This window comes from Sprattus sprattus (assembly GCF_963457725.1).
Source record: "Sprattus sprattus genome assembly, chromosome: 4".
Lineage (NCBI taxonomy): Eukaryota > Metazoa > Chordata > Actinopteri > Clupeiformes > Clupeidae > Sprattus > Sprattus sprattus.
The window spans coordinates 4107752-4134827 of NC_137923.1; the positions used below are offsets into that span (position 1 = coordinate 4107752).

General features: G+C 44.9%; 1 protein-coding gene across 1 annotated transcript in view; it reads left to right on the forward strand.

The window, feature by feature from the left end:
- Nucleotides 1-812: 812 nt before the first annotated feature.
- Nucleotides 813-27076, forward strand: part of LOC308364490 (laminin subunit alpha-3-like) — a gene marked incomplete at its 5' end in the record, with an annotated part of 66883 nt that continues 40619 nt past the window's right edge. Inside the window, 13 exons of the mRNA XM_080837624.1 lie at nt 813-1067; nt 1489-1641; nt 13506-13623; nt 14855-14973; nt 15942-16112; nt 17678-17766; nt 18387-18502; nt 19962-20080; nt 20839-20929; nt 22110-22241; nt 24927-24977; nt 25083-25130; nt 27010-27076. The exon at nt 27010-27076 is cut by the window's right edge and continues 68 nt beyond it. Of these exons, the coding sequence (XP_080693750.1) occupies nt 813-1067; nt 1489-1641; nt 13506-13623; nt 14855-14973; nt 15942-16112; nt 17678-17766; nt 18387-18502; nt 19962-20080; nt 20839-20929; nt 22110-22241; nt 24927-24977; nt 25083-25130; nt 27010-27076 (1529 nt within the window). The remainder of the gene's footprint in view (nt 1068-1488; nt 1642-13505; nt 13624-14854; nt 14974-15941; nt 16113-17677; nt 17767-18386; nt 18503-19961; nt 20081-20838; nt 20930-22109; nt 22242-24926; nt 24978-25082; nt 25131-27009) is intronic.

Here is a 27076-nt window from a genome sequence, read left to right on the forward strand (position 1 = left end):
ATGAGTTTGAGAGAGAAGTTCATTCCTGGATCATAAAGAACATGCAGGTTCAATTTAATAATGGCCTGATTTTGGGAGGAATTTGTCATTTTCATGCCTGTGCTGTAAGAGCGTTGTTTCCCTCTATGTCTAGCTGGGGCACTGCCTGGGGAGAGAAGGGCTACACGAGAGGAAATGGAACTCCTGTGGCATCGCCAGCTATGGCATGTATCCAGTTATGTGAACCCAATTTTCAGTGATGAAGTGACTTTCAACAACACACCATAACAGTGTTTTGTTCATGAATAAGCATGTCAATAAAGTTTACGTGAAATGTTGAGAACAATTATTTGATTTCTGTGCCAATTACCAAAGAAACCATTGCCAGCAGCCATTAATGGCTCCATCCTGTAATTTGTTTTGCTCTACCAGTATTGCGCGGGTCCACTATTTAGTGTATCTGCACTACAGACAAAATGCGTGGCAAACGCATGAGACGTACCTTGGACAAGCTATTGAAGTTTTATCTGTAAGGGTGCCTGGTAGTCTATTCACTAGGCTCTTGCTGTTAGCCTCTCCCGTCTTGACACTTGATACGCCGGAGGGTGGCTCGAACTGCAGTAGGTGGAGATGATGCGAGCGCAATCATAGTAGAGAAAAGTATGACACTGGGAGGGACCAGGCATAAAACCGCAACGGCGTACATGTCAACATCTCGTGTGGCCAAATTATGGATTTAACAGAGGACGGCATATCGGAGATTTGCTTGAATGTTTTGTACATTATGAAAAGCGCGCCGTTCTCTTGAAACCGAAATCTGTTAAATGTCATAAATGGCGAAAACGGGAACTAATTGCAACATTTTGTTGGCCATCGCGGTCCTACTGGGGAGTAATGTGAAGGCACAGGTGTCAACTAATGAAATTTCGGGTTTCAGCCTAAGTCCTCCATATTTTAACTTGGCATCAGCGTCACGGATCTCGGCCACCGCTACCTGTGGAGAGGACGAATTAGGAAGACCTAGATCGGACCTTTACTGCAAGCTGGTCGGTGGTCCAACTGCTGGGCTTCCAAGTCAAACTATACAGGTATGAACCACATGGGTGTTATTCCGTGTCTCTTGAATGAGGCTGATCAGTCGCGGAGATTATAAAAAAGTGATAGATTGTAGTTTAATGCATGTTTTTGTTAAGATCTCAAACATTGAGCAATGTAAAAAAAACTTCGGCACATGTTGCGCATTTTCTGGCCGGGGGGTTACGGTGAACAGTCGATTTTCAACGAAATGTACTTTTTTGTTTTTTACAAACCCATTGTAGGGTATACGTTAAGCGGGAATCATCCTGGAGTGCGCTTCAAGGAGTTTGGGCTCTTGATATTCCTGCCAGAATTGGTTTTTAATGCGCTGTGGTCTAATTTATCCAAACCATGTATTTGTCATTGCAGTTGATGCATGTATTCAATATGTCATGAAATAAGTTCACTAGGTATGGGTTTTCCACTCTGCAGGGTCAGTTCTGCGACCGCTGTAACTCCAATGATCCAAACAAGGCCCATCCAGTTACAAATGCTATTGATGGAACTGAGAACTGGTGGCAGAGTCCGCCTCTCTCACGTGGACTGGAATACAACGAAGTAAACGTCACCTTGGACTTGGGACAGGTGAGTCCTGGGCAGAGTGTTTGGCTCTTCTGCATCCCAACATGGGTGCCTACAATGTTGATTGGCACGTCTGCTCTGGCCAGCGTGCATCTGAAATGTAACTCCTTGAAGTCACAGTAGTAGTGGACAGTCGGAATGTTGTTGTCTTAGTTGTGCTTTGGCCTTTTCTGATGACTGCTGCTGTGCGTGTGATGTCATCTGTCTGCTACCTGAGGTTGCTATGGGGACAATATATCTCTGCCCTCTTAGGTTCTGATGAAAATGAGAAGGGGGAAATACATCAATGGGACTGTGATGTTTGCTATTGTTAGCATGACTGAACATTGTATATCAGTTACTGATTATCTGTCTCACCTGGTCTGTTCTAAGAAAGAGTGGGAAATATTGGCATTGTGTACCTGTGTGTTGTGTGTATGTGTTTGCATGTACCTGTATGCTTTATGCTGTTTAATGATGAAATGTGTGAGGCTGCAATTACACAGTTACAGACAGATTCATAGTGTTACACAGTTTTTTTCCTTCATATTATTATTATTGTAATCATGGAGGTGTGAATTAGGTGCTCTTAGATTATTTTTGGCTCTCTGGTGGACTTTGCCTCAGTCCAGTGTCTAATACCCCCTCTGGTTGGGGAATATGCATCCATTACAGCTTGCATTTGCACGCAAACTTTGGCTCACTGCCCGTGAAATCCCACCTCATGCTCAATTATGCACTGCATGTAGAAAAGGGAGGAATTCCGGCGAGGGATTAAGGATCAGAAGAGGGGATGTTAAGACGGTCAGTGGGGGGTTGGGGGGTGGGGGGGTGGGCTTGACCTGCTGCGAGACACGTTTCCTCTTGGAACTTAGCCTGGCACCAAACTCATTCAACTGCCACCCCCACTAGCCCTAAAATGTAACAATTGCACCCTGGTTTGCCTTGTCTCTGTGAGAGGACTGTGGGAAGTACTCTCCCATTCACTCGGGGATGGGAAGTAGAGAGGGCGGGCCTTATGAATAGCACTGGGTGGAGGCCTCGAGGGACCTCAATGCAGAAGACGCGGTAATGCTCCATTTATTTGGGATGGTGGGGGAAAGTGGCATTACTGGATTAAGAGGTGCTATAAAGGGCAGGCCCGAAGTATTCACCCATAACTTCACTCCGATGGCGCAGACAACACCCTTTATTGAGCCCTGAGAGCGCAAGCTTGCCTTGTCTGGCTGTTATACATGTCTAGAGTCATTGTTTGGCCAAAGTGATATATTAGTTAGGATTTGTCATACTTGTCTTGTAGGAAAAAAGGGCTGATTTTTGAAAAATGTTATCCCATGTTGTAACCATGTTGCAACCCTTTTAGTTTCATCCATATTTCAAATTCACAAGTCAAAATGTTTTTGTCATTTCTATTGTGAGAACAGTCGTGTAAAGTTCATGACTCCACATCAAGGACCATATCTTGGAAAATAAAGGCGCATTGTCAAAATAGAAATATCGCAGAGTACTTCACTCCGTTCGCTTTCCTGGCATTTGCGTTCCTTGCTCAATCCCAAACCTGTATTGAGTGAAAGAGACTGTGTTGGCTTACTGTGCTACCATATTAGATAAGTTGGTGACGCATGAATGACTTCATGATGTGGTGTCTGCTATCTGTGATCCAGCTGACTGATCTTTGTATTTCATGTTTGGGAGAATACAGGTGCCTGCTTTTGCCAGTGTTATCTACAACTCTCAGCAGACATAATGGGTAATGGCATGATCTGGGTTTATGAACTCTATAGGAAGTTCAAAGAGCTCAGTGTTTTTTTTTGTCGCCAGACAAAGGCATATGATGTACTGCACCTGAACTTCGTGTTTTTGGAATTTCTTCAATGCACCAGTGAATCTCTGATGGACTTATTTGACCTAACATTTGTCTGGGTAAATGCTCTGGAAATCAGTCAAATTATGAAAGAATTGATTCTGTGGATAGTAAAATTAGTTGTTTGGTTGAAAGCACTTACTTCCTTTTGCCTTGAGGGCAAAAAAACTGTCAATCATTTGCAATCCATTCACTTAGTGTAAGCCCAACAACATTAGAGCCACTGTTTTCCTTCTCCCTTTTGAACTTTGACCTGTGACCAAAGCTTGTTTTAAGGCAGGAGGCGACCTTGAGCATTCTTAGTAACGATTGCCTAGGGAATCTTGGGTTTAGGGGGCCACCTTAAGCTATTGCCTCAGCTGCCTAATCCACTCTGTGTCTAGAGACTCCATTCAGAAATCATGAATAAAAAGTACAGGTTGTCATCAAACAATGGTCCATTTTGGAAGCGAAACTTGAGGTTTGGTTTGGAGCGAGTGGTGTCAGACTGCCTGAGTAATAGATGCTGAAGAGACATGTGTTGTAGAAATATGAGAGCTATTTGGAGGAGAAACCAGCCTTTTTGTTGCCAGAGGTGGCATTCATAAAACTACTGCAGACATCAACAACAGCTTGTCCTGGAAAGCAGAGGCTAACTGGTCACATGCCACGGCATGTGCCATTGTTCTGGGCAATGTATTTTAGGTGCTCTGAGATCAGGGTGCCTATCTACGCGGTGGGTGAGGGTCACCCCATGCTCTTTGCTTGAGGCACTTTTCATAGAGAGGTGGTGGTGTTGGGGTTGATCTGAAAGCTTGGCCGATTCAGTGTTTTGTGGGGCATTTTTAAAAGATGCCTCTCAGGTCCTGAACTGCGGCCTCAGTGGCCTCCCCTCTCAGGGTGCTTATGAGGGGCATTGAGGTAGCCTTCAGGAGCAGACAAAGTAGATTTAGAACAGTCATTGGATTGGATTCCTATTTGGATCAAATGCAAGCCTGTCTGAATAGTTTCTTTCTAGGGGGTTTAAACAAGTGTTTGGACTCTGGCATTTAATGCTTAATCTCATGGATTGACAGCAGAGGAGCAGGTTGTTCTTTGCATGTTCTCTGCATAGTGGTTCTTTCATTGGGGCTTTGTTAGGCTGATAGTAACTTTTGCAATGACTAAGAGGAGATCATGTATGGTGATCTTTAGATAGGATCCATATGAGGATGGATATGCATTAGATATAAAACTGAAATGGTTTGCTAATGTCTAGTAAATATATATCATAACATAATATCTGCTTTGGTTGTCTATTTCACATACAACCAGTGATCACTCATTCCACCTAGACTTGTGTGCCCCTCTCTCTGTGTAAGGTATTCATGCAGTCTGGCAGTCTGGTTTTCCTTTGTCTAAACACACGCTATAGGTATTGCTCATATTGTGGAAGTTCCCCTAGTGGGTTCAGATATCGGCCAACGTTATATTCTTCTCACGGTTTGTTCTCTTAGGCACAGCCTCAATTTTGTATCTTACATGTGTGTTGAGGTTTGATTCACGGTACAACATGATAGAAAGAAAAAAGAGACAGAAGCCTGCTAAGTGTTGTCTCATTACTCCTCTCTGTTCCATGTTTTTCTTGTCTGAGACACACACTCACAAACACAATGGATCCACCTGTTGAAAGACCAAATGATCCAGTGCTTAACAGGTCAGCTGTGTGTGTGTGTGTGTGTGAGTGTGTGTGTGTGTGTGTGTGTGTGTGTGTGTGTGTGTGTGTGTGTGTGTGTGTGTGTGTGTGTGTGTGTGTGTGTGTGTGTGTGTGTGTGTGTTCTGTAGAAATACACTAGCTTAATCTGTGTGGCATGTTATTTTTAGCAGTTAAACATGCCTATCTGTATATTTAAATTGACAAAGCGGATGGACTATGAATACAAAATAAAATACTTTCAACGTTACACTGTTTTAGTAAACAGACACATACATTTAGGTCCATGATCCAATTACATCATGATTGTTGTATGCAATTTTTGGTTATTTGTAAAACCCCAAGTACTATTGTACACAATTTTCCCCTTAACTGTCTCATAGTGATTCAGTAATGTTTATATCTGACACTATTCCAGCTCACTATAGGCTCTCCCTTCAGTTATAACTTTTGCTTCCAGGTAGAGTCTTAGATTCTGGCGATAGGTTGTTGATATTTGAACTCTGAACCCAATCAAATTACTTCCGTCCCTTCGGTGACCCTGAAGTGTTGATTGGCTGGAATGGTTTAAGGCTTGGCCGGAGTCTTTATATTTCTTTGCCATTTACAGAGCCTGGACTGCCTACAAACACAAGAGTTTTTTTGAGCACACAGACAGAACGGATAGTTAGATGACTAAGGGCCGTTTTACCAATTTTTAGACTACCCTTCAAAGATTTTGACTGATTTTAGTTTTGTTTTAAGATATGTTTTGTGTCTAACTATTTTGTATAACATCCTCAAACTCATTTTTGATGGCATTTGGTCATGTGAAGGATGGATGCATAACACCTGGCATTCTCATTTGTTGTCCATATTCAACATGTACTGTATATATCTGGGTCCGAGACCCGTCAAAAAATATAAGATCAGCCAAACCTTGCACTTTGTCGGAAAAATATGTCACCAAAATACACTTGTTAGCAAGCTATGTAGCTTTTGGCAGTGGCAACTCTGACGGTGATTGTGTGTGCATGTAGCGTCTTGCCCCATCAAGAACGTGTGCATGTGTGTGTGCGTGCGTGTGCACTTATGTACATTGTTTAACTGTTTATATGTGCGTCTAAGTCTGTTTACACATGTATCCAAGCGTAAGTGTTCGTCTGAGAGTTTGTACTTGTGTGGAGTTTGCTGCGGTCGGTCCTTGGCTCCGGCTCAGCGTTGGGCTTACTGCAGCATTCTGTTCAGATTATTTCCTGGAGAGGTGGAGGTGGCTTTGTTTCAGCTCTCTGCTGGAGGTTACAGACAGCCAAACCTTTTCTTTGCATCATGCTCAACCTTGCGTGGTTAAAATTCAGATTAGCCTGGAGGACTTCTCCTTTGTAGGGCTGTGGCAATGTGCAAAACGGTGGGAAAGCACACATATCCTTAACTATAAATACATTATTGTCATGATTTATTCATTGTAGTTGTTGTCTCTAAGACATAAAATGACTTCACTGTGCTCATACAGCTTTGAACTGAAAAGTGTGTTTTGCAAAAATGGAAAGAAGTTCAGTAAAGCAAGCACTGCAGTCTCTAAGCTCTCTTTCTAATGGGCCCTGAGCCAGACTTCTGTCTGAGGGGCCATATTTATGATTCCTGTAGTCACTGTTAAGCAGCCAATCCTTAGAAGTGGATCACAGGTCCGTCTGCGTAAGGGGCATCTCCTAAAGCAGAACCAGGTTACAGTATGGAAATAACGTTGAAGGATTTGTTTCTAAGATTTGTCAGACCTTTTTCCAGGCCTTTGGCCATGGATACGTGCTCACTGGCGGTGGAAGGGTTGAGTGACACAGGCACTGACGCACTGTGCTGCACCAGGGCACTCTGATGTGCGCAGACATGGCGGACAGCACAAAGAGTCAGGTAATCCCAATTTGGCACAGCTAGGCTCCCAGTTATTGCACCATGGTGACGTTTATAAATAGTGTGAGGGGCAAAAAAAAAAATGCTCTTAAAACGCTCACAGCAGGTGTCGCGGCCCTGGTGGACCAAGAGAAGAGCTCACTATTGTGAGGCACTGGGGTTTAATGTCTGGTCAGATCACGCAGTGATTACAAATCTGGTAACGTGCATCATGTTTATTCACTTAACTTTGAATTTGAACTGAATTGCAGAAGCTATTGGTTACAAAGGCATGAATGTTTGTGATGCTTGCGTAGGAGAAAATAATTCTACCCCAGATTCACACCGCCTTCACCACCTGTTCCGGGCAGACAGACAGAACCTGCCCCTCATTGTTAGGAGAGGTATTTGGATTCCAGCGCCTTTCTAAATGCTACAGCACCAACTGTCTGGCCACCCTGATCTCCCAGCAAGCGTGAGGTGATTCTTCATCTGTTGTGCATTCCTCCAGCCTGAGGTCGTGTGCAGTTTGGGGGCTTTGTGATGCAGCCACTGTCCGGCTCTCCACATACCTCACATGATCATCCGCCTGCGCTGGGCTTCCCTCTAACCCCCTCCTTCTTCCCTCACACACACACACACACACACACACACACACACACACACACACACACACTGAGTATGAATTCAAAAAGCAATCACTCTTTTAGTATTCTAGGTATAACTGGACAATATAATATATTATATAATGAAGAACGGTCATTCTCTGAAGGTTTCTTTGAAGCACCATCACTACTACTCAGTAGCACAGTTGAGCAATGTCCCTGATTGACAGTTGTGCGATTTCTTTGCGTGCTTGTAGCACAACGGTCTTAATGTCGCTGGGGCTTCGTGTGCACCTGGAGCAGATGGCTGCACAAGAGAGAGAGAGGTGCTGAGAGACACCCAACACTCCTTCACCAGTCCCATGCATGGCCCCACTGAGTCATGTGGCCGCAAGGAAAAGACGCGCTCCTCGCGAACAGGAACCGGCTCCATCCCGTCGGCTTGGCAGCAGGCCTTGCGTGTCTAGCTGCCTCGTCAGTGTCTGCCGTCTGATTGAGAGGCATGGGCAAACAGTGCCTGGCGCTGTCGCGCTGTGCGCAGGCATGTGTGAAGTTGGAGGAGGAATTCAGAAGGGTGCGGCACAGCACGGCACGGCACTAACAGCAGTGACTGTAACTGACTTTTTCTTTTTCTTTTTTTTTTTAACGCCTCAGGGCGCACATTCAACACAGCCAGGCCGTGACGGCGGGCCAGGGCAGGGCAGTCACACTGCCCCCGTGGGAGCAGGGGGAGCAGAGGTGCAGGGGGTCCCAGGCACGGCTCGGTCAGCCATGGGGCTCGCACAGGCACCTCCGGAGGCCTCTCAAGCGCCTCTTCTCCTCCAGTGATAATCACGGAGCACGAGTGGGATCTGTGCGCTGCTGGCCCACACTCATGCTCTTGTTTATAGGGGTCAGGTGGAGGAATGTGCTCAAGTTCAGGAGGTGGAGCGTGAAGGGTCCCGTTCCTCTGACTGTTTGACCCCCAGGCCTCGACTGCCTGACCCTGGCTCATTCTTACGCTTGATGGATAATGTTAGTGATGTATGAGCACCCACCTGAAAAACAAGTAGACTGATTTTTGAGGAAAGATGCGCCCTCACCTGTAGCCCTGGAGAAAGCTAGTAATCCCAATGCAGGTATAGTGTCAGGAGGATGATAAGGGACTTTCCTTGCTGCATCTTTTGAATGCCGATTCAATACATGAAGGCCCCTTCATGCCTCCACGTCTCATGATGTCATTGGCATAATTCTGAATGAACAAAAGGAGCTTGATTTATTCCCAGACTCAGTGTTTGGGCATGTCTGTATGATATTGGTGAAAAGAAGAACATTATAATGAAATATAGGCTGTTGTTTCCTCACTGTAGGTTCCTGCATGAGGGTACCAGGATGGTCCCGATGAGCCTTTGTGAGTTTTTTCTTAGTGTGTTTTGCTGATGCACACCTGGCTCATCACGTCATTTCGCAAGGCATTCTCTGAGACATGGAATTAAAGATTTACAGTCATGAATATAAGACGCTGTGTTCTTTTTCCAGGATAAAAATGGTAATATTCCATTTTGGCGTTTGCTTCTAGATATGCTTCAACATGAAACAGGTTTTTCTTTATGTTTGCCTCAGGAGTTCTGAAGAGTTCAAAAGAGGTTGGCCTTAAATGTATGCTTCTAAGGGGAGGTCTTGGTGTTGGCTGTGAGATGAATAATTTTAGGATGTGGATTTTGGGAATTTGGAACTAGATGAAGACTTATCACAAGCAAGTTGGACCAAAATCCCTAGCAGTAAATCTGCTGCTTGTCCTCACTTGCCATTGCCATTATGAAAAACCAAGTCGGCCACAAATACCAAACCAAATCTTATTTCCTTCTTCACTCTTGCTCTTGGCTAACAATTTAGGCTGCTTATTGTGTGCTAATCTTATTCTACATAGTTCTCCTAATCGGTTGGTGTATATTAAACATCGGTGATTGTCTAATTACAAAATCACTTTATGCACACTCTGCCTGTATTTTTTGATAATAGTTTTTTATTTGGCATAGTTATGTTTTGTCTGTCTGTAGTTTAACTGCTGACATTTCTGTTAAATCAGCAGTTAAGTCCCTAGAGTGTTATATGACCATCTGTGTGACAGGTTGTTGACGATGAAGCCTTGCCTTGGCCTGCCTGTATGTATGCCCGTATGTGTGTGTGAGATGTTGACACCATGTTTGGAATCTTAGACTTTAGCACATGTCTGCTTGAAGGTCCCTGTGGTCCCTTATCTCTGGTTCTGTGAATGCATGTAAACATGCATACACACACGCCTGCGTAAGCAAACATACCGTACTTTAGTTATAATGAAATATGTGAAGAACTCTTACTTAGCAAAGGCACCTGGAAATCGAAGGCACACAGTTGTACACAATGTATTATTCTCCAGGACATTCACACAAAATCACCAAATAATGGCCTCCAACCTGACTGACAGGATACACTGGTGATATCCTTGTTGACAGCATACCCAGGAAACTATACGTCTATTGTTAGAATTGGCTGGTCCTACAGTCTGTCCTTGATGCTGTTTTTAGGTCAGAAACCCAGAATGTGTTTACGTGAGTGGGCTATCTGTTTTTTGTTCTCCCTATCCGGTTACTCGTGGCTGGAAGAGCTCCCTGATTAGCTCGGGAGCCACTCCTATGTTACTCCCAGGCAAGGAAGTCCTGCTGGCATTTGACGTGCAGGCACTCACATGGAAAGCTGAAAAGTTTCTCCATGGTGGCTGAAGTCCACAAAACACAACAGCAACAAAAAAAAAATCACTTTTGAATGTTGGAGTGCTGATGTTAGCCATTAACTTAGTTGTATTTAAAACCACACATGGTTAAAGCGCAAGATTATTGTCCAGAAGAAGCGACTTCAAGTTCATGTTACTTATGCTTGCTTACAGAGTGATTGCTGGTTCTGCTCCCACCTACTTAAATGCTCTTGTAAGGGCAAATGTTACCCCCAAGATGCTGCGCTTGTCTAATGAGCTTCGTTCAGCACTGCTGTCTGAGCAAGTACGGCAATCTAGACTTTTTTCATTCGTACGGTGGAACAAGGTGCCTAGCACTTCCAGAGCAGGGGCGTCCCTCTCTACCTTTAAGAAGCTCTTGAAGATCGAAATCTTCAGAGAGCACCTCCCTTCCTAACTTTCACTTCTACTATTACCTAACTTGCACTTACAGCAGTTACATTTCTGCACTTTTTTTTTCTTTTTCTTGTGTAAAATAATATTTATTGTTACACTAGGTCTCTATTGCTCGTAACTTGACTTTTCTCTCCCTTGTAGGTCACTTTGGACAAAAGCGTCTGCTAAATGACTAAATGTAAAATTAAACTGTCCAGCATGAGTGTGTGAGGCAAGGCCAGACCTGTCCGTGGCCCCTGAAGTCCTCCCATCCATCATACGGCCTAGCTGATTTTTTTTTTTTTGCATTTCCTGGCAGCAGGTCACTTTTTTCATTTTTCTGCAAGTCTTTTATTAGCACAGACAAGCCAAGCCATCTGAAGGGCAACATGCATTGCAACATACATTCTCAACCAGTGTGGACCTGTTCCTCCCCAACTGGAGGAGCACGCTTCAGACACTAAGTCACACGCCTCAATCATGCTCCTACTCCTACTCCATCCTATCTGGGAGCCAGTATCCTCTTATTCGCAGCTGGTTCAATAAGCTCAAACAGAGATTTACAAACTCCCTATTAAGGCTATTGGCTTGTGTATGAAATGTGGATTGGGCACTCCGGTGGAGGTCCTTACCTTCACTGCAGCAGTAACAACAGTATCAGGTGTGCATTACAGCAGCATGGCATTCAAGCCTTTTCACGCACAAAGTTGTTCAAATAGGGGGCATTCAGTACGACAACAAAGCTGGCACAGTGGTGCAGAGGGCAGCAGCGTTGGCACAGAGAGGTGGCATATGGTTTTCAGAGAGGCACTTCTGGTTGAATTCTCTTCAGAGGAAAAGCCATGCATGTTAATTTTGTACATAAGTTGGCCTGTTTGGCAAAATGGCACCCTGTCAGCAGTCGTCAATTGAGTCTTTTAAAACCTTTTAAAGACTGTCTTTCCACCCTGATTATTGTGACTGTACTCGTTAAAGGGCTATGCTGATGCTAGCTCAAAGAAACTAAAGGGACCATTTTGATTTTAGGCTCATGTGTCTTAGCGCTCGGTAATATCCCAATCCTTCAGGTGCAAAAATCATTTGTCATTAAGAAGACAGACTGCCCACACACAGTTAAATGATCCTGACTGCCCTTAACTTCCTCTGAAATATGCCCCACCCCAACAGAAACACTGCACATGTCTGGCAGCTTTGCGCTCTCCAGTCATCCTCCATCGCAAATTCCTTTTCGCTCCAAGCTACTGTGTTCTGACACGTAGGATAACTGTGCCAGCCTTTGAAGACCTCCAGTAGGTTCCTTCCACAAAAGCTGCCCATTGTGTATTATTACGCGTATTATTTACCTCATCATTCAGTCCTTTCACATGGAGGCAGGTGGGCCCAGGTGTAATTCGGTGCTACCTTGTGTGCCAACAACAACAGTGCCTTTGACTGAGGAAAGGGGTGGTCTCCTGCTAGCTACGCTCAGGCAGCTCGTCTTTGTTCACTGATTACATTTTGTGGTCGAGTGTAATCACTGGCTCTTTGAATAAGTAAGAAACTGATTGAGAAGGAAATCATGTAGGAAGTAAACAGGGTTTAAGGTTTAAGGTGACAGAGTACAGGTGTATAACTGTCAATCATGCTGGTTAATGAGAGAGATGTCATTCCTCCAGCTCTTCTTGGATTATGCAGCATCTGAATGCAGCATTTAATATCCTCCAGTAGGGGTGTAAAAAAGAATCGTTTTGCATCGATGCATTGATCCAACAGCCGACGATACGATGCATCGACACGTCCGCAAGAGTATCGATCTAAAAAAAAAAAAAAAAAAACTTTTTTTTTTTTTTTTTTTTACTTTTTGTTGCTAGTGCACTTTGATGAGTATTTTTATTTTATAGTGAATGAAGTAGGCCTACAGGGGTATTTTTTGTTACCATTTGCTGCTACTAGTGCACATTTGCACTCATTGCACTGATTTTGTGGAGCATTGTCATTTTAAATTGAATTAACTACAGGCCTATTTTTTGTTACCGTTTGCTGCTAGTGCACTTTTGCACTGATTTTGTTGAGTATTGTTATTCTATAGTGAATGCGGTATAGGCCTATTTTTGTTACTTAACACTTTGTACTTTGTACTTTGTACAGTACTTTTTGATGCATGGCCTTTCAGAATCTATAACAGGGGCATTATTATTTTTCAGTGAATGAGGTTGTCATAGGCCTAGGTGGAGTACAACTTTTCTACTTCTGTTATTGGCTGTTGTTTCTCAAATAAAATGCATAACGATATAACAGCTTTCATTGATTTATTTCAAATCTGAAACATTGTCTAGCCTGTAAGGTAAAAAAAAGAACAAATTAATCGAATCGAATCGAAATCGAATCGTATCGTGGTGTATTCATGAGTATCGAAAATAATCGAATCGGGTCAGGAAATCGATACTGAATCGAATCGCCATGATGGGTGTGATTTACACCCCTATCCTCCAGTGAGCATGGATACAGAAATACTGTGTGTGTATATATGTGTGTGTATATACATGTATCGTATGTGTATATATATATGTATATATATATATATATATGTGTGTGTGTGTGTATATGTAAAACACATGTGTATTTACATATACACAAAATTATGTATACAAAGAAAGTTTTGTTGAAGACAAGTTTATTGTATGGTTTAACAATTGAGATTGTGGAGATTGACTTTGGTATGTGATTCATCATTCGTTATCAATGTATTGTGTTGTTTGTTGCTCTTATTTTTAGCTTTTCCACGTGGCCTATGTCCTCATCAAGTTTGCCAACTCACCACGCCCTGACCTCTGGGTCCTGGAGCACTCTGTGGACCACGGGAGGACTTTCACGCCCTGGCAGTACTTTGCACGTGAGTGTGTGTGGAGAGGCATTTCTCATGTGTCATTGGATGGATGACATTGCACTGTAATGGCAGTTAGATTTGATGACCTCGGATGCTGCTCTGGTTCACAGCACTGTGTAAGGCGACTGCTCCGTGGGCGTTGAGGACTGTGTTCAGCTGTGTAGTGAGCTGCTGCTTTGCGGGGATGTTCACACTTAGCTGTTTCTTATTGTGTCAGCATAGTTCACTGAGTGTTGGGAAGACACATGAGGTCCCCACATGTGGTGTTTGGTTGTGAACATCCTCATCCAACAAATGGCATTTGACGTGCTATTGCAGAGTGCATCTCAGGGCATATTTGATTTTTTTTATAATATTCAGCATTTTCCACCAGGGGCGGTTTGTGATTATAAATATATAAATGAAGATGATCACCTCAGGGTGTGTCTCGCTGTGATTTCAGAACAGGATCAGTGAGTCACCAGAGCTCTATATAATTTCACACATTCTGCTGTCATATAAAATATGCATTATGGTTCTACACACACACACACACACACACACACACACACACACACACACACACACACACACACACACACACACACACACACACACACACACACACACACACACACACACAGCTGACCTGTTAAGCACGGGATCATTTGGTCTTTCAACAGGTGGATCCATTGTGTTTGTGTGTGTGTGTCTCAGACAAGAAAAACATGGAACAGAGAGGAGTAATGAGACAACACTTAGCAGGCTTCTGTCTCTTTTTTCTTTCTATCATGTTGTACCGTGAATCAAACCGTTCCCTTGGTTTAGATCTTATAGAATAATGGATCTCATGTAGCATAGCTGCCTTCCCTGTACATTCTGTATGGAATGGATATATGGATATAGCCTATGGCTTCTGTTCACAGCGCTTTCTTAGTATTCAGTGTGTGTCATTTCTCCTATCTGGCTTCCTATCTCTCTAAGCTGTTTTCTCATTTACTAGTGTGACGGTGTGGTCATGGATGACAAATGAGCTTCCCTAGGAGGGTGTGAGTAATTAAGTATAGATTGCTGCAGGATGTGATATCGTTATCGGTGGGGTGAATTTAATCAATTCTCGTATTCTCTGCTCGGCCCTGTAAGACGTAGATATCTTGCTATCTAAGTGTGATTTTGGAACATATTTGAATGTTTTTATTTTATTTTTGTAGACTATAAACTGCTCATAACTTCTGGATTGTCATTTTTCTGAACTCAGATTCAAAACGGGAATGCATTGAAAGGTTTGGGAAGCAGCCCAACGTGCAAATCATCGGAGATGATGAACAGATCTGCACCACTGAATACTCACGCACTGTGCCTTTGGAGAATGGGGAAGTAAGAATCACACAGTTGTTTCAATTGTCATTAATCCATCATTCGTAATATTTGTTTGCTTACACTTTACTTTAAGGAAGAAATGTGTGCCATTAACACATTACTGATCGGTGTCTGTATTTGTGCCCAATACGGTCTGCATTAAGCATCATTGATCATTTATTAGGCCAGTATTCATCAATTTCTTCTTCTCACTGAATAGGTCATTTATTCTTTGTACATCCTTAATAACCAACTAGTTGGTCTTAACCTGAGCTTACTGATATATCAAGGATCAAAAAAAATATGTTTTAGCCTTTAATATACTGTCTGAATAGGTCACTTACCTTGGCAGCATAGTTGTAGAGTAGGTATTCCTACCTGCAAACTTTACTTTACCAACAAACAGACTTTACCACCATGTGCATCAGTAGTATCTGACGGAGGCTTAAGGCTTTGGAAAAGGTCTGTATCTTTGGAGGGGTAGGCTACTTTGGACACACGCTGTATGTTCTGAGAAATTGTCTTGTCATTTTTTTCTCTAAATAAATATTTCAAACTCACACAAGGATTTCATCCGTTTTTATGTTGTCATATGCAAACTATCAGCCTTCCCTTTAGAACAGGGAACCAGCCTCCCAGTCACCACTATTAGCGTGGGTGAGGACATCTACCATTACTTGAACCTGCTGTGCCATTATATTGAGCAGTGAAAGGAAGTACCAAGAATAATGAACATCTTCAGTGAGTAATAATAAATACAGGCCTAATAAAAGGTCAATGCTGCTTAATGCAGACTTCTTCAGTCTGGGCACTAATAAAGACATATTCATTATGTGTTAATGGTTGACATATGTTCCCTTAACTAAAGTGTTACCTTTAGTTTTTATATTTACTGTAGGTATATGTACGGTAATTCGATAGATAGATCTGTACTTTACAGCTGTTTCACTGGGTTCAGCTCTTGCTAATGCTGTTGCGTTGCACAGATTGTGGTGTCGCTGGTCAATGGCCGGCCGGGGTCGAGAAACTGGTCCTACTCTCCGGTGCTTCGGGATTTCACCAAGGCCACCAACATTCGCCTGCGATTCCTGCGAACCAACACCCTGCTGGGCCACCTCATCTCCAAGGCCCAGCGAGACCCCTCCGTCAATCGAAGGGTAGGCCGACCACTGTAGAGGGTTGTGGAACAGAACGACCCTTAAGATATCAATACGTAGATATGAATGATTCAATTTTTTTCATGAAATAAGTGTCAGGCTCGGCTTTTTGAGTTTAGTATAACTGTTTTGAGATGGTATTGTGCTCCCCCATACCTCCTATCATCGTCTTGTATTTCAGTAAGGAGTTCAGGCATCAAGCTGAGCTCCTGGACTTGCATTTTTAATTCGGGAAAAGGAAAAGGCAAGGGGAAATGGCACCAGCCAGGAGTCCATTACCAGATGCTCTGAACAATGAATGCCTGTATCTCAGCCAGATCATTACTTAACGTAATGAAATAAGTTGTGAATATTTTCTGGTGGAACACTTAGTTCTTTTGGCATGTTGCATTGTATTCAGCTGGTTGGTCTTAAGACCGTCATGTCCCAGAAACCATTTTCATCCTGCATTATCTGTCCCGCACTAAAATGTTTTTTATTGGTCCGGATGCATGCGATGACATGTCCAGCAGTAATTACAGCAAGTGTGCCCCAGTGCATACGTGCACAGTGATCAAACACAGATGACTGATGACTTTTGTCGTCCTTGCCCGGGTTCAATCCCTAATGATGATGAATGGGGTTCTGTTGATTTTACTTCTCTGTTTGCTGACACCACCGCTCGCCCTCCTCCCAGTTCAACCCCCCTCCCCCTCCTCCTACTTGTACATTCCTGGGTGGGCGCAGTGCCAGCGCCGTCTCTTCTGCCAAGGCCACTCTGAGTGGGCACAGGCTCCAGTGAAATGGCCCTGGAGGAGGGAATGTACAATCGGGGCTCAGACGGCTCTCCGGCCGGCCATCGTCTTGCGGCTCACACGGCCCTGTGGAGTCTGACACAGCGCTCAGCTTCCGCTCTGTCGGACACAAAGTGCTGTCTGTCTGGAGACTGAGACTTCACAGCGGGCCACTGGGGGATAAGGACCTGCTTTTTAAAGGATGGAACGGAAGAGATATATCTTTTTCTTCCCCTGGTTGCAGGCATTCATCAAGTACAAGCCAAATGGGATGTCTGTCTGTCTGTTAAGTCTTAGATGGGATAGTCATGCTTGTTTGAAATAAGGCAGTGCTCTAGATGGGTTGGTAGTTCCCCTTTTATCTTCATTGGAATCCCGAGTTCATATCAGGACGTTTATGAACCAGTCAATGCTTTAGTTTGATCTATGGACCATGTGTTTAATGTTGCCCCAATCTGCACTTTCCAGGTAGGCTGCCCACCAGGCCCATATTAATCCCTTTGCTTAGCCACGCTAATCTGCCTGTCAAGAAGAGATGCCTGGCAGGCATGGCAAAGACTAAAAGGGGCCTTAGATTGTAGCTCTAGTTTCCAGGGTGTGATTTGCGCGCACACACACGTACACACACGTACACACACGTACACACACGTACACACACACACACACACACACACACACACACACACACACACACACACACACACACACACACACACACACACACACACACAGACACACACACACGCACACTGTGGATCCACCCAACTGATTTTTCCATTTCTCTCCTGGCAGTATTACTACAGCATCAAAGACATCAGCGTGGGCGGGCGGTGTGTGTGCCACGGTCATGCCCAGGAGTGCGGTGGCCGCGGCCCGGAGCGGTAAGCAGGAGCTCCACACACACCCCAACCCTCACTTCACAGTTCCCTGAGTTTCTGTTTCATTTTCTCTGACGGGGACCAGCCTGCCATTTATGCATGTGCCTTATCCTGTATCATATTGAGCTGTGCAGGTAGAAGTTCAGATATGCAGTAGCTGGCATGCAATCCAGGTGCATTTAAAGCAGAGGAGATTTTCCCTTTTTTTTCTGTTTTTGCCCAACAGGCATGCCTTTTATTTTATTGCGGACAAGTAGTAAAACTAGCTTCAACTAGGTCCCACCTCAACACAGCAGCATTGAGATCCAACATGTCTATTCTCAGCTCAGTCCTGGGTTGACAGGAAATGATGGCATCTGTTTCTTTAGTCCCTTCCTTTGTAATGGGAGAAGGATATTTTTGAAGTCTTGATTAGCGCTGTTGCCTTGTTTTAATGATGAATAGCATTATCAGCAGTTATAATCAAATCTAGGTGAAATAACGCTTTAGACAAACTCAAATGACAGAATAGACAGTAACATATAAACCATCATTTTATACATGTGTGTGTGTTTGTGTGTGCCTAACGTGTATATAATGCAGGTTTGTTTGATGCATATGTATTCCCATTATTATTTATTTAGGCTGCAATGTGATTGTAAGCACAACACCTGTGGAGGGTCATGTGACCGCTGTTGCCCGGGATACAACCAGAAGCCATGGAGACCAGCCACGGCGGACAGTGCCAACGAATGCCAGCGTGAGTTCCTCTGTTCTTTTCTTATCACCCGCTCCTGTGGCACTGCGACTGGGCTGTACCCGCTCCCTCTGCCAGCTGATCCGAGGCCAGTGCCTTTTTAGGTTTTCCTCTCACTGGGCGTCACATTGTGGGCTGTCATTAGCACATAACAGCGTATCTTATTTCCCTCTGCGAGACACCACTGCAGATACATAGATTTTGAGCGTGGATGTCAACAAAGCACAGGTCCAAACCGAGGAAATAACAACGTTGTAAATCATGTGTTCACTTCCCAGCTCAGAGCTAGACCTGAGTTATACTGTAGCTCACCTGACTGGCATTCCTTGCCCTCTTTTGGTGCTAGGCGCAGACCCTTGTGAAATGTTTTTGTTTTTGAGAGAGAGAGAGAGAGAGACAGAGAGAGAGACAGAGAGAGAGAGAGAGAGAGAGAGAGAGAGAGAGAGAGTGTGTGTGTCTGTGTGTGTGTGTGTGTGTGTGTGTGTGTGTGCGCGTGCGCCTGGTCGCGCGTGTGCCTACCCTCACGCACGTCCTGTTATGGCTCTGAACGGAGCTCTTCCATCACCTGGTGCGTCTGATTCACCAGCGCGGCGTGCCGTCTGCTGCCGGGGCCCAGACCGAGGCAGACCGTATCATCCCTGCGCCAGCTGGGTCCTAATTGTTCTGGAGCGCTGACAGCTCTCCGGCTCCTGTGTCTGAGGTGCTGAAACGTGAACCTGAAACCACAACAAGAACAAGACCCCCCATCCGTCCCCTCCACCCCTAACCCCCCCACACCAGCTCTAATCTAGTTGGGGGGCTTGTGTGCCCACATGGGTGTGGCTGCTTTATTATGACCACTGCAGCTAACCTGATCTCTGTGTGTGTGTGTGTGTGTGTGTGTGTGTGTGTGTGTGTGTGTGTGTGTGTGTGTGTGTGTGTGTGTGTGTGTCTGTGTGTGTGGAACGATAGTCTGGGTCTGAGGCACAGGCTCGGGTGAATCAGACGTTCGGGTGATGGGTAACAGGAGCCAACACATACCCCTCATTTCGACTCATCTATGTGCTTGTTGTCTGGAAACGTCTGGCAATTTTTTTTTTTCTCAAAACGCAGCTTGACCTTTTCCTAAACCCAGTTTTGCAAGAATGAGGAGTCATGTGCTGTAGAAGGAACATGCAGGCTCTTGTGCAGGTTTTTCCCCACCCAATTCCTTCCCTTTTTTGATGACCTCAACTCTCTCCCCTGACACCTTGGCGTACACAGACATTGACATTGCAGATTTGACCGTCTGTTCCTTCCAGAAATAACATGAATAGATTTGTGATGGGGATGGAAAAGTAAAACAAAGAAAAAAAAGCATATATATTTTTTTTTGAATGTGTACTTATTTAGCCAGTGTAAGCCTCAATCGACATATATTAATTTGTACTCTGGTGTGTGTCTTTGTGTGTGTGTGTGTGTGTGTCTTTGGACTCTCTCTCAGCCTGCCAGTGCCATTCACATGCCACTGACTGTTATTACGACCCAGACGTGGAGCGCAGGACAGCCAGCTTGGACATCTACGGTCGCTACGACGGTGGAGGAGTATGCCTCAACTGCCAGGTATAAGGCCATTGGCCAACCTTCTTTTTCTCTCTCTTTCTCTCTCTCTCTCTCTCTCTCTCTCTCCTTCTCTTTCTCTCTTTTCTGTGTGAACTTGTCTGCCAAGCTCAGCCTTTGTCTACCCAAATGGGATCTTCTTCAGCTAATGCAAGAGCTGAGAACGACCAAGTTATTCCTTAGTTTGAAACTCTCAGCTGTGCCTGTGCCGTGAAGAAACAAACAATGTAACTCATCACACGCAGCAGGTGGATTTGATTATCTCTCTGTTGACACAAGGGGAGTCATTGCAATCCCAATTAAAATAAAACAGAAACAGCTTCCTAGTTAAACATGAGGAATCATGCCTTTTATGGTTGTGAAATTATTTCATTTCTTTGTCGTGATGGAATGTGCTGTTGTGAGGGGAAACAAAGTGTTCTATCCTGCATCACGCTTTTGATTAAAATGGCGTCCATACCCAAACCACGTAAAAAACCTGGCATGGCTTCATGTAGCAGTGGACCAGAATCAGAGAGGCTGAAAGGCCTAAAGATCCAATCAGAACGCTGGGCTGACCTCTGGCCCAATCAGAACGCTGAGCTGTCCGCTGGCCTAACGAACTTCTAAAAGAGAGACAGGAATGTATTTGAACATTGTTATATGTTTGTGTTTATGCATGTACAAATGTTTGTGTGTGTGTGTGTGTGTCTGTGTGCACATATCTGTGTGTGTTTCTGTGCATGTTATCATTAATATGTGTGTCTGTGTGTGATTTTCAGCACAACACAGCAGGAGTGAACTGCGAAGTTTGCATAGAGGGATATTACAGGCCGTATGGAGTGCCAAGGGAATCCCCCACAGGATGCATATGTAAGAACACGTCCTGCTTCTCTCTTCAGTAGACTTATCCCCTCATTATCCCCTCTCACCTGGGAGCTCACAGACTGGAAGTCAAGTGTATGGAATGCTTGCATGAAGCTAAGAATGCATAGCCTGCCATGGCTTCATTCCCATTACCTAATGGCGTCACTGGAAATATATAATTATACAGCAGCTTGTATATTGTAACATTGCTGCCTGTGCTTGTCTGTTTGCTCTTGTAATTAGTGATATCAACATTAGCACAACGTTTTGAATCAAGAGGTAATCATCCAACATTAACACTGTGGTGGTAACACCTGGGGCACAGGAAGTTTATAGTGTAGTCACATTGACTAGTCCCTATGGCCCTTTGGAAAAAATCTGTCTACACTGGTGACCTGCGCAGCAGCTAGGCCTCATCAGGCGCCTGTCTCCCTGGCGACAGGGTCCAAAGCCCCCTTGAGCGCGGCTCACGCTCCCTCCCCGGCTCCACAGACATAACACACTAAATTCAGAGTGACTCTGTTTACATCGCTGCTCCTTGCCACAGAAATAGCTGGCGGCTGTGTTTGCACACCGCAAGGTGACGGAATTAAAAAGGGTGGCGCTTAGCGCGTCGCAAAGACCAAAGAAGCCTCCTGCTCAATTAAGGGGGCTTAGCAGCGCATGGCGTTGACTGGGGGGGGGAACAAAGTCGAGGCCCCCCCATCGTGATAGGCCTTCATGAGCAAAACAGCATAGGTGAAATAGGTGGGATGTTTCAAAGGAACAGTCATCTATGGTGGCTCAGAGGGGAGACGGTTCAAACCTTGACTAGAATAGCGATTGATGTCAGTCTGTTGGAGCATAAGCATTTACAAAAACATCAAACTTTATGAAAGACACTCTGAAATTGCACGCATGCTGAAATAATACTATTTGGCTTGTATTAGACAACAACTGCACAAAATGATCTCATAAGACACACATAATCCCTTATATGTCATACGGGCTCCCTGATTCCCTGAAGCAATCAGTATGATTCTTCTTGTGTGTTTTTTGGCACACTTTACACTATGTAATAAGATTTTCTTTCTGTGTCTGTGTGTGTCTGTGTGTTTTTGTGTGTGTGTGTGTGTGTGTGTGTGTGTGTGTGTGTGTGTGTGTGTGTGTGTGTGTGTGTGTGTGTGTGTGTGTGTGTGTGGTATAGCTTGTAGGTGCAATCCCCAGACCACACAGGGCTGTGAGATGGGCTCTGGACGCTGCCAGTGCCGACCGGAGTTCAGCGGAGACAACTGCGATCATTGTGCACATGGTTACTATGGTTACCCTCGATGCATCAGTAAGCACAATTACTATTGCATTATCTGAGATTAGTTGGGTGTCCCTTAGGTTGTCATTTTACCCCCCATTATGAGTTTTTTCCCCATCCAAACATTCATTTTGAAAAACAAGCGGAGGAGAGGCGGTAATTTCAGGCATATGCAACAAGGTCAACCTTCTAGCGACGTATTTACCAAACGAACCTCATGTAGAGGAACTCAATCGCAATTTCATTCATTTGAGTAAGCCCAGCACTAGAACTGTTTTTGTGCAGGAGTTTGCTCTGAAGAACTATGGACAGTGGATCAGAGAACTACAGCTGTGAAACAGTAAATCGTTCAAGTTTTATGGTCTGAGAATTTACAGGTGACTGTGAGGTAGTTGCATGAAGCCGTGGATAACAGTGCGGCTGAAGACCAGAGGAAATTGTGTGCATCATTAACGAAGAAGACGTCCAGTGTAGACCAAAGGAGATTGTGTGAAGCCTTAATGAAGAAGACGTCCAGTGGCGGTGAGCATTGATGATGAAGAGGTCCAGTGGCGGTGAGCATTGATGATGAAGAGGTCCAGTGGCGGTGAGCATTGATGATGAAGAGGTCCAGTGGCAGTGAGCATTGATGATGAAGAGGTCCAGTGGCGGTGAGCATTGATGATGAAGAGGTCCAGTGGCGGTGAGCATTGATGATGAAGAGGTCCAGTGGCGGTGAGCCTTAATGGAGAGGTCCAGTGGCGGTGAGCCTTAATGAAGAGGTCCAGTGGCGGTGAGCATTAATGAAGAGGAGGTCCAGTGGCGGTGAGCATTATTGAAGAAGAGGTCCAGTGGAGACCAGAGGAGATTGTGTGCATCATTAATGGAGAAGAGCTCCAGTGGCGGTGAGCATTATTGAAGAGGAGGTCCAGTGGAGACCAGAGGAGATTGTGTGCATCATTAATGGAGAAGAGCTCCAGTGGCGGTGAGCATTATTGAAGAAGAGGTCCAGTGGCGGTGAGGCCTCTGCCCTGCTCCTCGGGTTCCCAGTGGGTCAGTGGGTGAGAGAGGATGTCATGGGCAGAAGGCCTTAATTGAGGATGTCCTGCTGCTGACCTCACAGGAAGCGAGGGCATGCTGGCACCCTCTGTGTCCGCCCTCTGCATCCGCACTCAGACCCTCCCAAACTGGCACCACATGCCCAGTGTGGGAATACCTCGCTGCCACCACATGCCCAGTGTGGGAATACCTCGCTGCCACCCGTTTAGTCTGCACAGCAGCAGACACAACATGCTACAGCATCGGGAGGCGCCAACGCGATGCTTGCATGTTATGCATTATCCTCAGCGTGCCTCACCATGATTTCAGCCAGCATCTTTGCTTGTCTTAGTCCATAGTACCAAAGATAGTCCATCTGCAGTGCCTGACACCAGCAAATTAAAGCAGCCAACAGGGAGAAGGGCGTTGACGCCTCCAGGATTATGAGTCATCGCGTCCCCCCTTCCTGGAGACAGAGAGCCATTCCATTCCATTCCCCCTGTTCCGACAGGTTTTGCTCATGTTTAGATGAGTGCAGGTCAGAAGGAGACTCCCAGACTGCCATGGGAGAATGTACACCTGGGGCAACAGAGGCAGAGCAAAATAATTGGATGATTTGGGTGAAAAAACATATTTGGTTTCTCCCCTGTGGAGAAGAGCTGTGACATTTTTGACATATGATCTCCCAAAGGCCCTCCAGGCCCATTGCGATCGCCAAGTGTCCCTAGAAAAAAGAAAAACCTGTTTAAAAACAGTGCCCAGGGTCAAAAAAATCCCAACGTTTTTCCTTTAAGCCTAAAGCAAACTTTTACTCTTCGAATGGCTTGAGTCGGCATTGGAGGTGACTTATAGCAGGATGAAAGCATTGCATTTCATGCGGAACAAATTCAAACCCTTGATCTAGGTCCACCATGGATCCATGAACAACACTTAACAAACTCTTCCAACCTACACAATTAATCCCAAGCACACAAATGATCGGAGAATGTGGTTTCCTCAGTATCTAGTTCCACCACGCCCTCAGTGCCATCAGACAGCTCATGGTGATTGACAAGACTGTAGGTTAAGGCGTCTCCCTTTCACTGTTTGAAAAAAAAATATTGTGGAATGTGCTTCGAAAAGGTATCTGGAGAGGGGTTTTTGATGACTCTTTGTAGGGCAGAACAGCTTCTTGAAAGAGCCTTTGACAGGTTTCTGTGGGGACCTGCAGACTACTCCGCTTTTGACACAGGTGTATTTGTACGTAAGGATTACATTTAAATGTGTCACACTTCATCTCAAAGCATTGCTTTTGACTTTGGACTTTGTCATTTCAGAGGCCCTTAGTGCTCTCACAACAGGAAATGCCCCACAGGGTTTGAAGCCTAGGCCAACTCTGTGTTTGATCTGGGAGTTTAGAACGTATTAGCTCTCGAGCCGAAACACATGTCCGTATTCCCCAGCAGGCAATGATGAAAAAACACATGACATGTTCAGGTCTTTTTTGTTAATGTATTCAATTTCTCTGGGATGTCTGGATTTCAGACTTATCTCCAAATAGATACGACCATGCCAAATGTATTCGGTTTTCAAAGATGTACATTACATTACATTGTAAGTGTTATGTTGAGCATATTATTCTCAAATGCACACAAACAAGCATGATCCTTTCTGTAGTGAACTGGCCCATAACATTCTGTGCTCCCTCTCTGCTCCTAGGGTATCCACTCTACCCAACCACCACTAAGTCTCCGTCTGGCAATATTAAGGGTTCGTCATTCACATGTATTCACTTTCATTTGCATTCTGTCACATGCCCCAATGATGTAGCCAGTTCAAAACGCTCCCTCTCTGTGTGACTTTCTCTTTACCCAGAGCCCACTGTCTGCCCCGCGGGTTATTTCGGAGCGCCCAGCTGTCAGCGTGAGTATGAGGCGCCCATGCTAATGACTTGTAAAGCTTGTCTTGTGGAACTCCCTGAAGGCAGTTGGGCCGAGCATCAGATGCACTTCTCCCTACCTCACGCTCAACCCTCTCTGTCATCTCCACTTCTCTCTCTCCCTCTCCACTTCTCTCTCCCTCTTCCTTTCTCTAGTATATTTTCTCTCTTCTCTCTCCCCCTCTCTTCTATCTGTCTCTTCTCTCTTCTCTTTGTCTCCTTCTTTCCCCTTGACTCTGTGCGTCTCAGCTGCATCTCCTCCTCTACCCTCTTTCATCCGGGGCTTTTCCTGTACAGCTTTTGAACTCCTCCATGTCTTTGTGATGAGAGGGCTTAGTGGAAGACATTAAACTCTAATGGGTACTCTTTTCTGTCAAAGGTTAACTAAACATTCCCAGTAGGGTCTGCCTCTCCGGGAACCACTAGGACGGCAATTTACTGAAAAGATCACCGTGCATCTGCATGTTTGAGACGTCATACATGTACACAGCACACATTAATGTCGTATGTCAGGCAGGCATAGGTTGAGGATCAGTTTATCCACCTGGCTGAAGTGAAACAACTCTCTGATCTTTCAGCTGTGTTGGCTTCCTGCTCATGTGGTGTATAATCTTAATAGTTATGTTGTGGCCTCCATTGGTCAGGTTTTTTTTAAATATATATACGTATATATACAATCTTAAAAGTTATTTTCTTTGGCATCCACTACAAAGCACTCAAAAGTTTTCATTTTGTGTGTGTTTGACCATCTCTCAATGTAAAAAAAAAACAGAATCAAACATGGCAAAGGATTACAGATGTTATCCACTTTTCCATTCGCCTACCAGTGGTGGAAAGCAGTTGTTTGCTTTCTTTGTGAGATATGACCGACTAAGAATGTCATCCCTAATCCATGTGTGACTTTTGTTTCAAATTTCTTTCTTTATTTGTTTATTTTGGTGAAAGTGTATGTGTGTGTGTTTGGGCGGAGGGGGGGAGGTGGGGGTTGCTGGGGGTGGGAAGGATGAAGTCTGCTTAGTGGCAGCTCACAATGAGGCCCTTCTGTGTGTGGAGTGCTGCAAGGCTGCCTGGCATTATCCCCCGTCTGGCACAGCGCTCGCCCCGCTCGGCTCTGGAGGAGGCGCTATGGAAAGTGCAGCTAGCTGAGGAACAATCACTGGAAAGTTATGAAAGACCTCACCAGCCCTTGCACTATTGTTCTGCAGAAAAGAGATATTTACACCCACATAAACACACACACACACACACACACACACACACACACATAGCATTTTACACATGCAGGGTTGTCCCATTAAGGCTTCAATATATCCAGTGGGGACCTGTGCTGTTCTGTAGCTGCTTGTCTCTGCCAAGTCTTTCTGTCTGGCCCTGGGGTCTGTGCCAGGAGTAAATGTGACTGCAGAAAGACAAGCTGTATGGTCGTGTGAGCGGCGGGTTGCAGTGGCTCCCATCACCTCATGTGTGATACATCGGGCACTCAAGGAGGCTTTGTACCGTAAACTCCTCTGCACTGTTTGCTGCAAAATCTTTGTGCTGTTGGGATGATCTCTGTAAATGCACCTTATAAAAGAAAAAGCAATTTGTCTGCACTTGTGGTTTACATTTGATCCTCTGTGTGTGTGTGTGTGTGTGTGTGTGTGTGTGTGTGTGTGTGTGTGTGTGTGTGTGAGTATGTGTGTGTTTGTTTGTGCGTGTGTGTGTGTGTGTGTGTGTGTGTGTGTGTGTGTGTGTGTGAGTATGTGTGTGTTTGTTTGTTTTTGTGTGTGTGTGTCTGTGTTTGTGTGTGTGTGTCTGTGTGTGTGTGAGTATGTGTGTGTGTGTGTGTGTGTGTGTGTGTGTATGTGCGCGTGTTGTGTACAGCATGTCTGTGCGAGCGCCAGGGTACTGTGCCAGAAGTGTGCACTGCATCGGGACGTTGTTTGTGCCG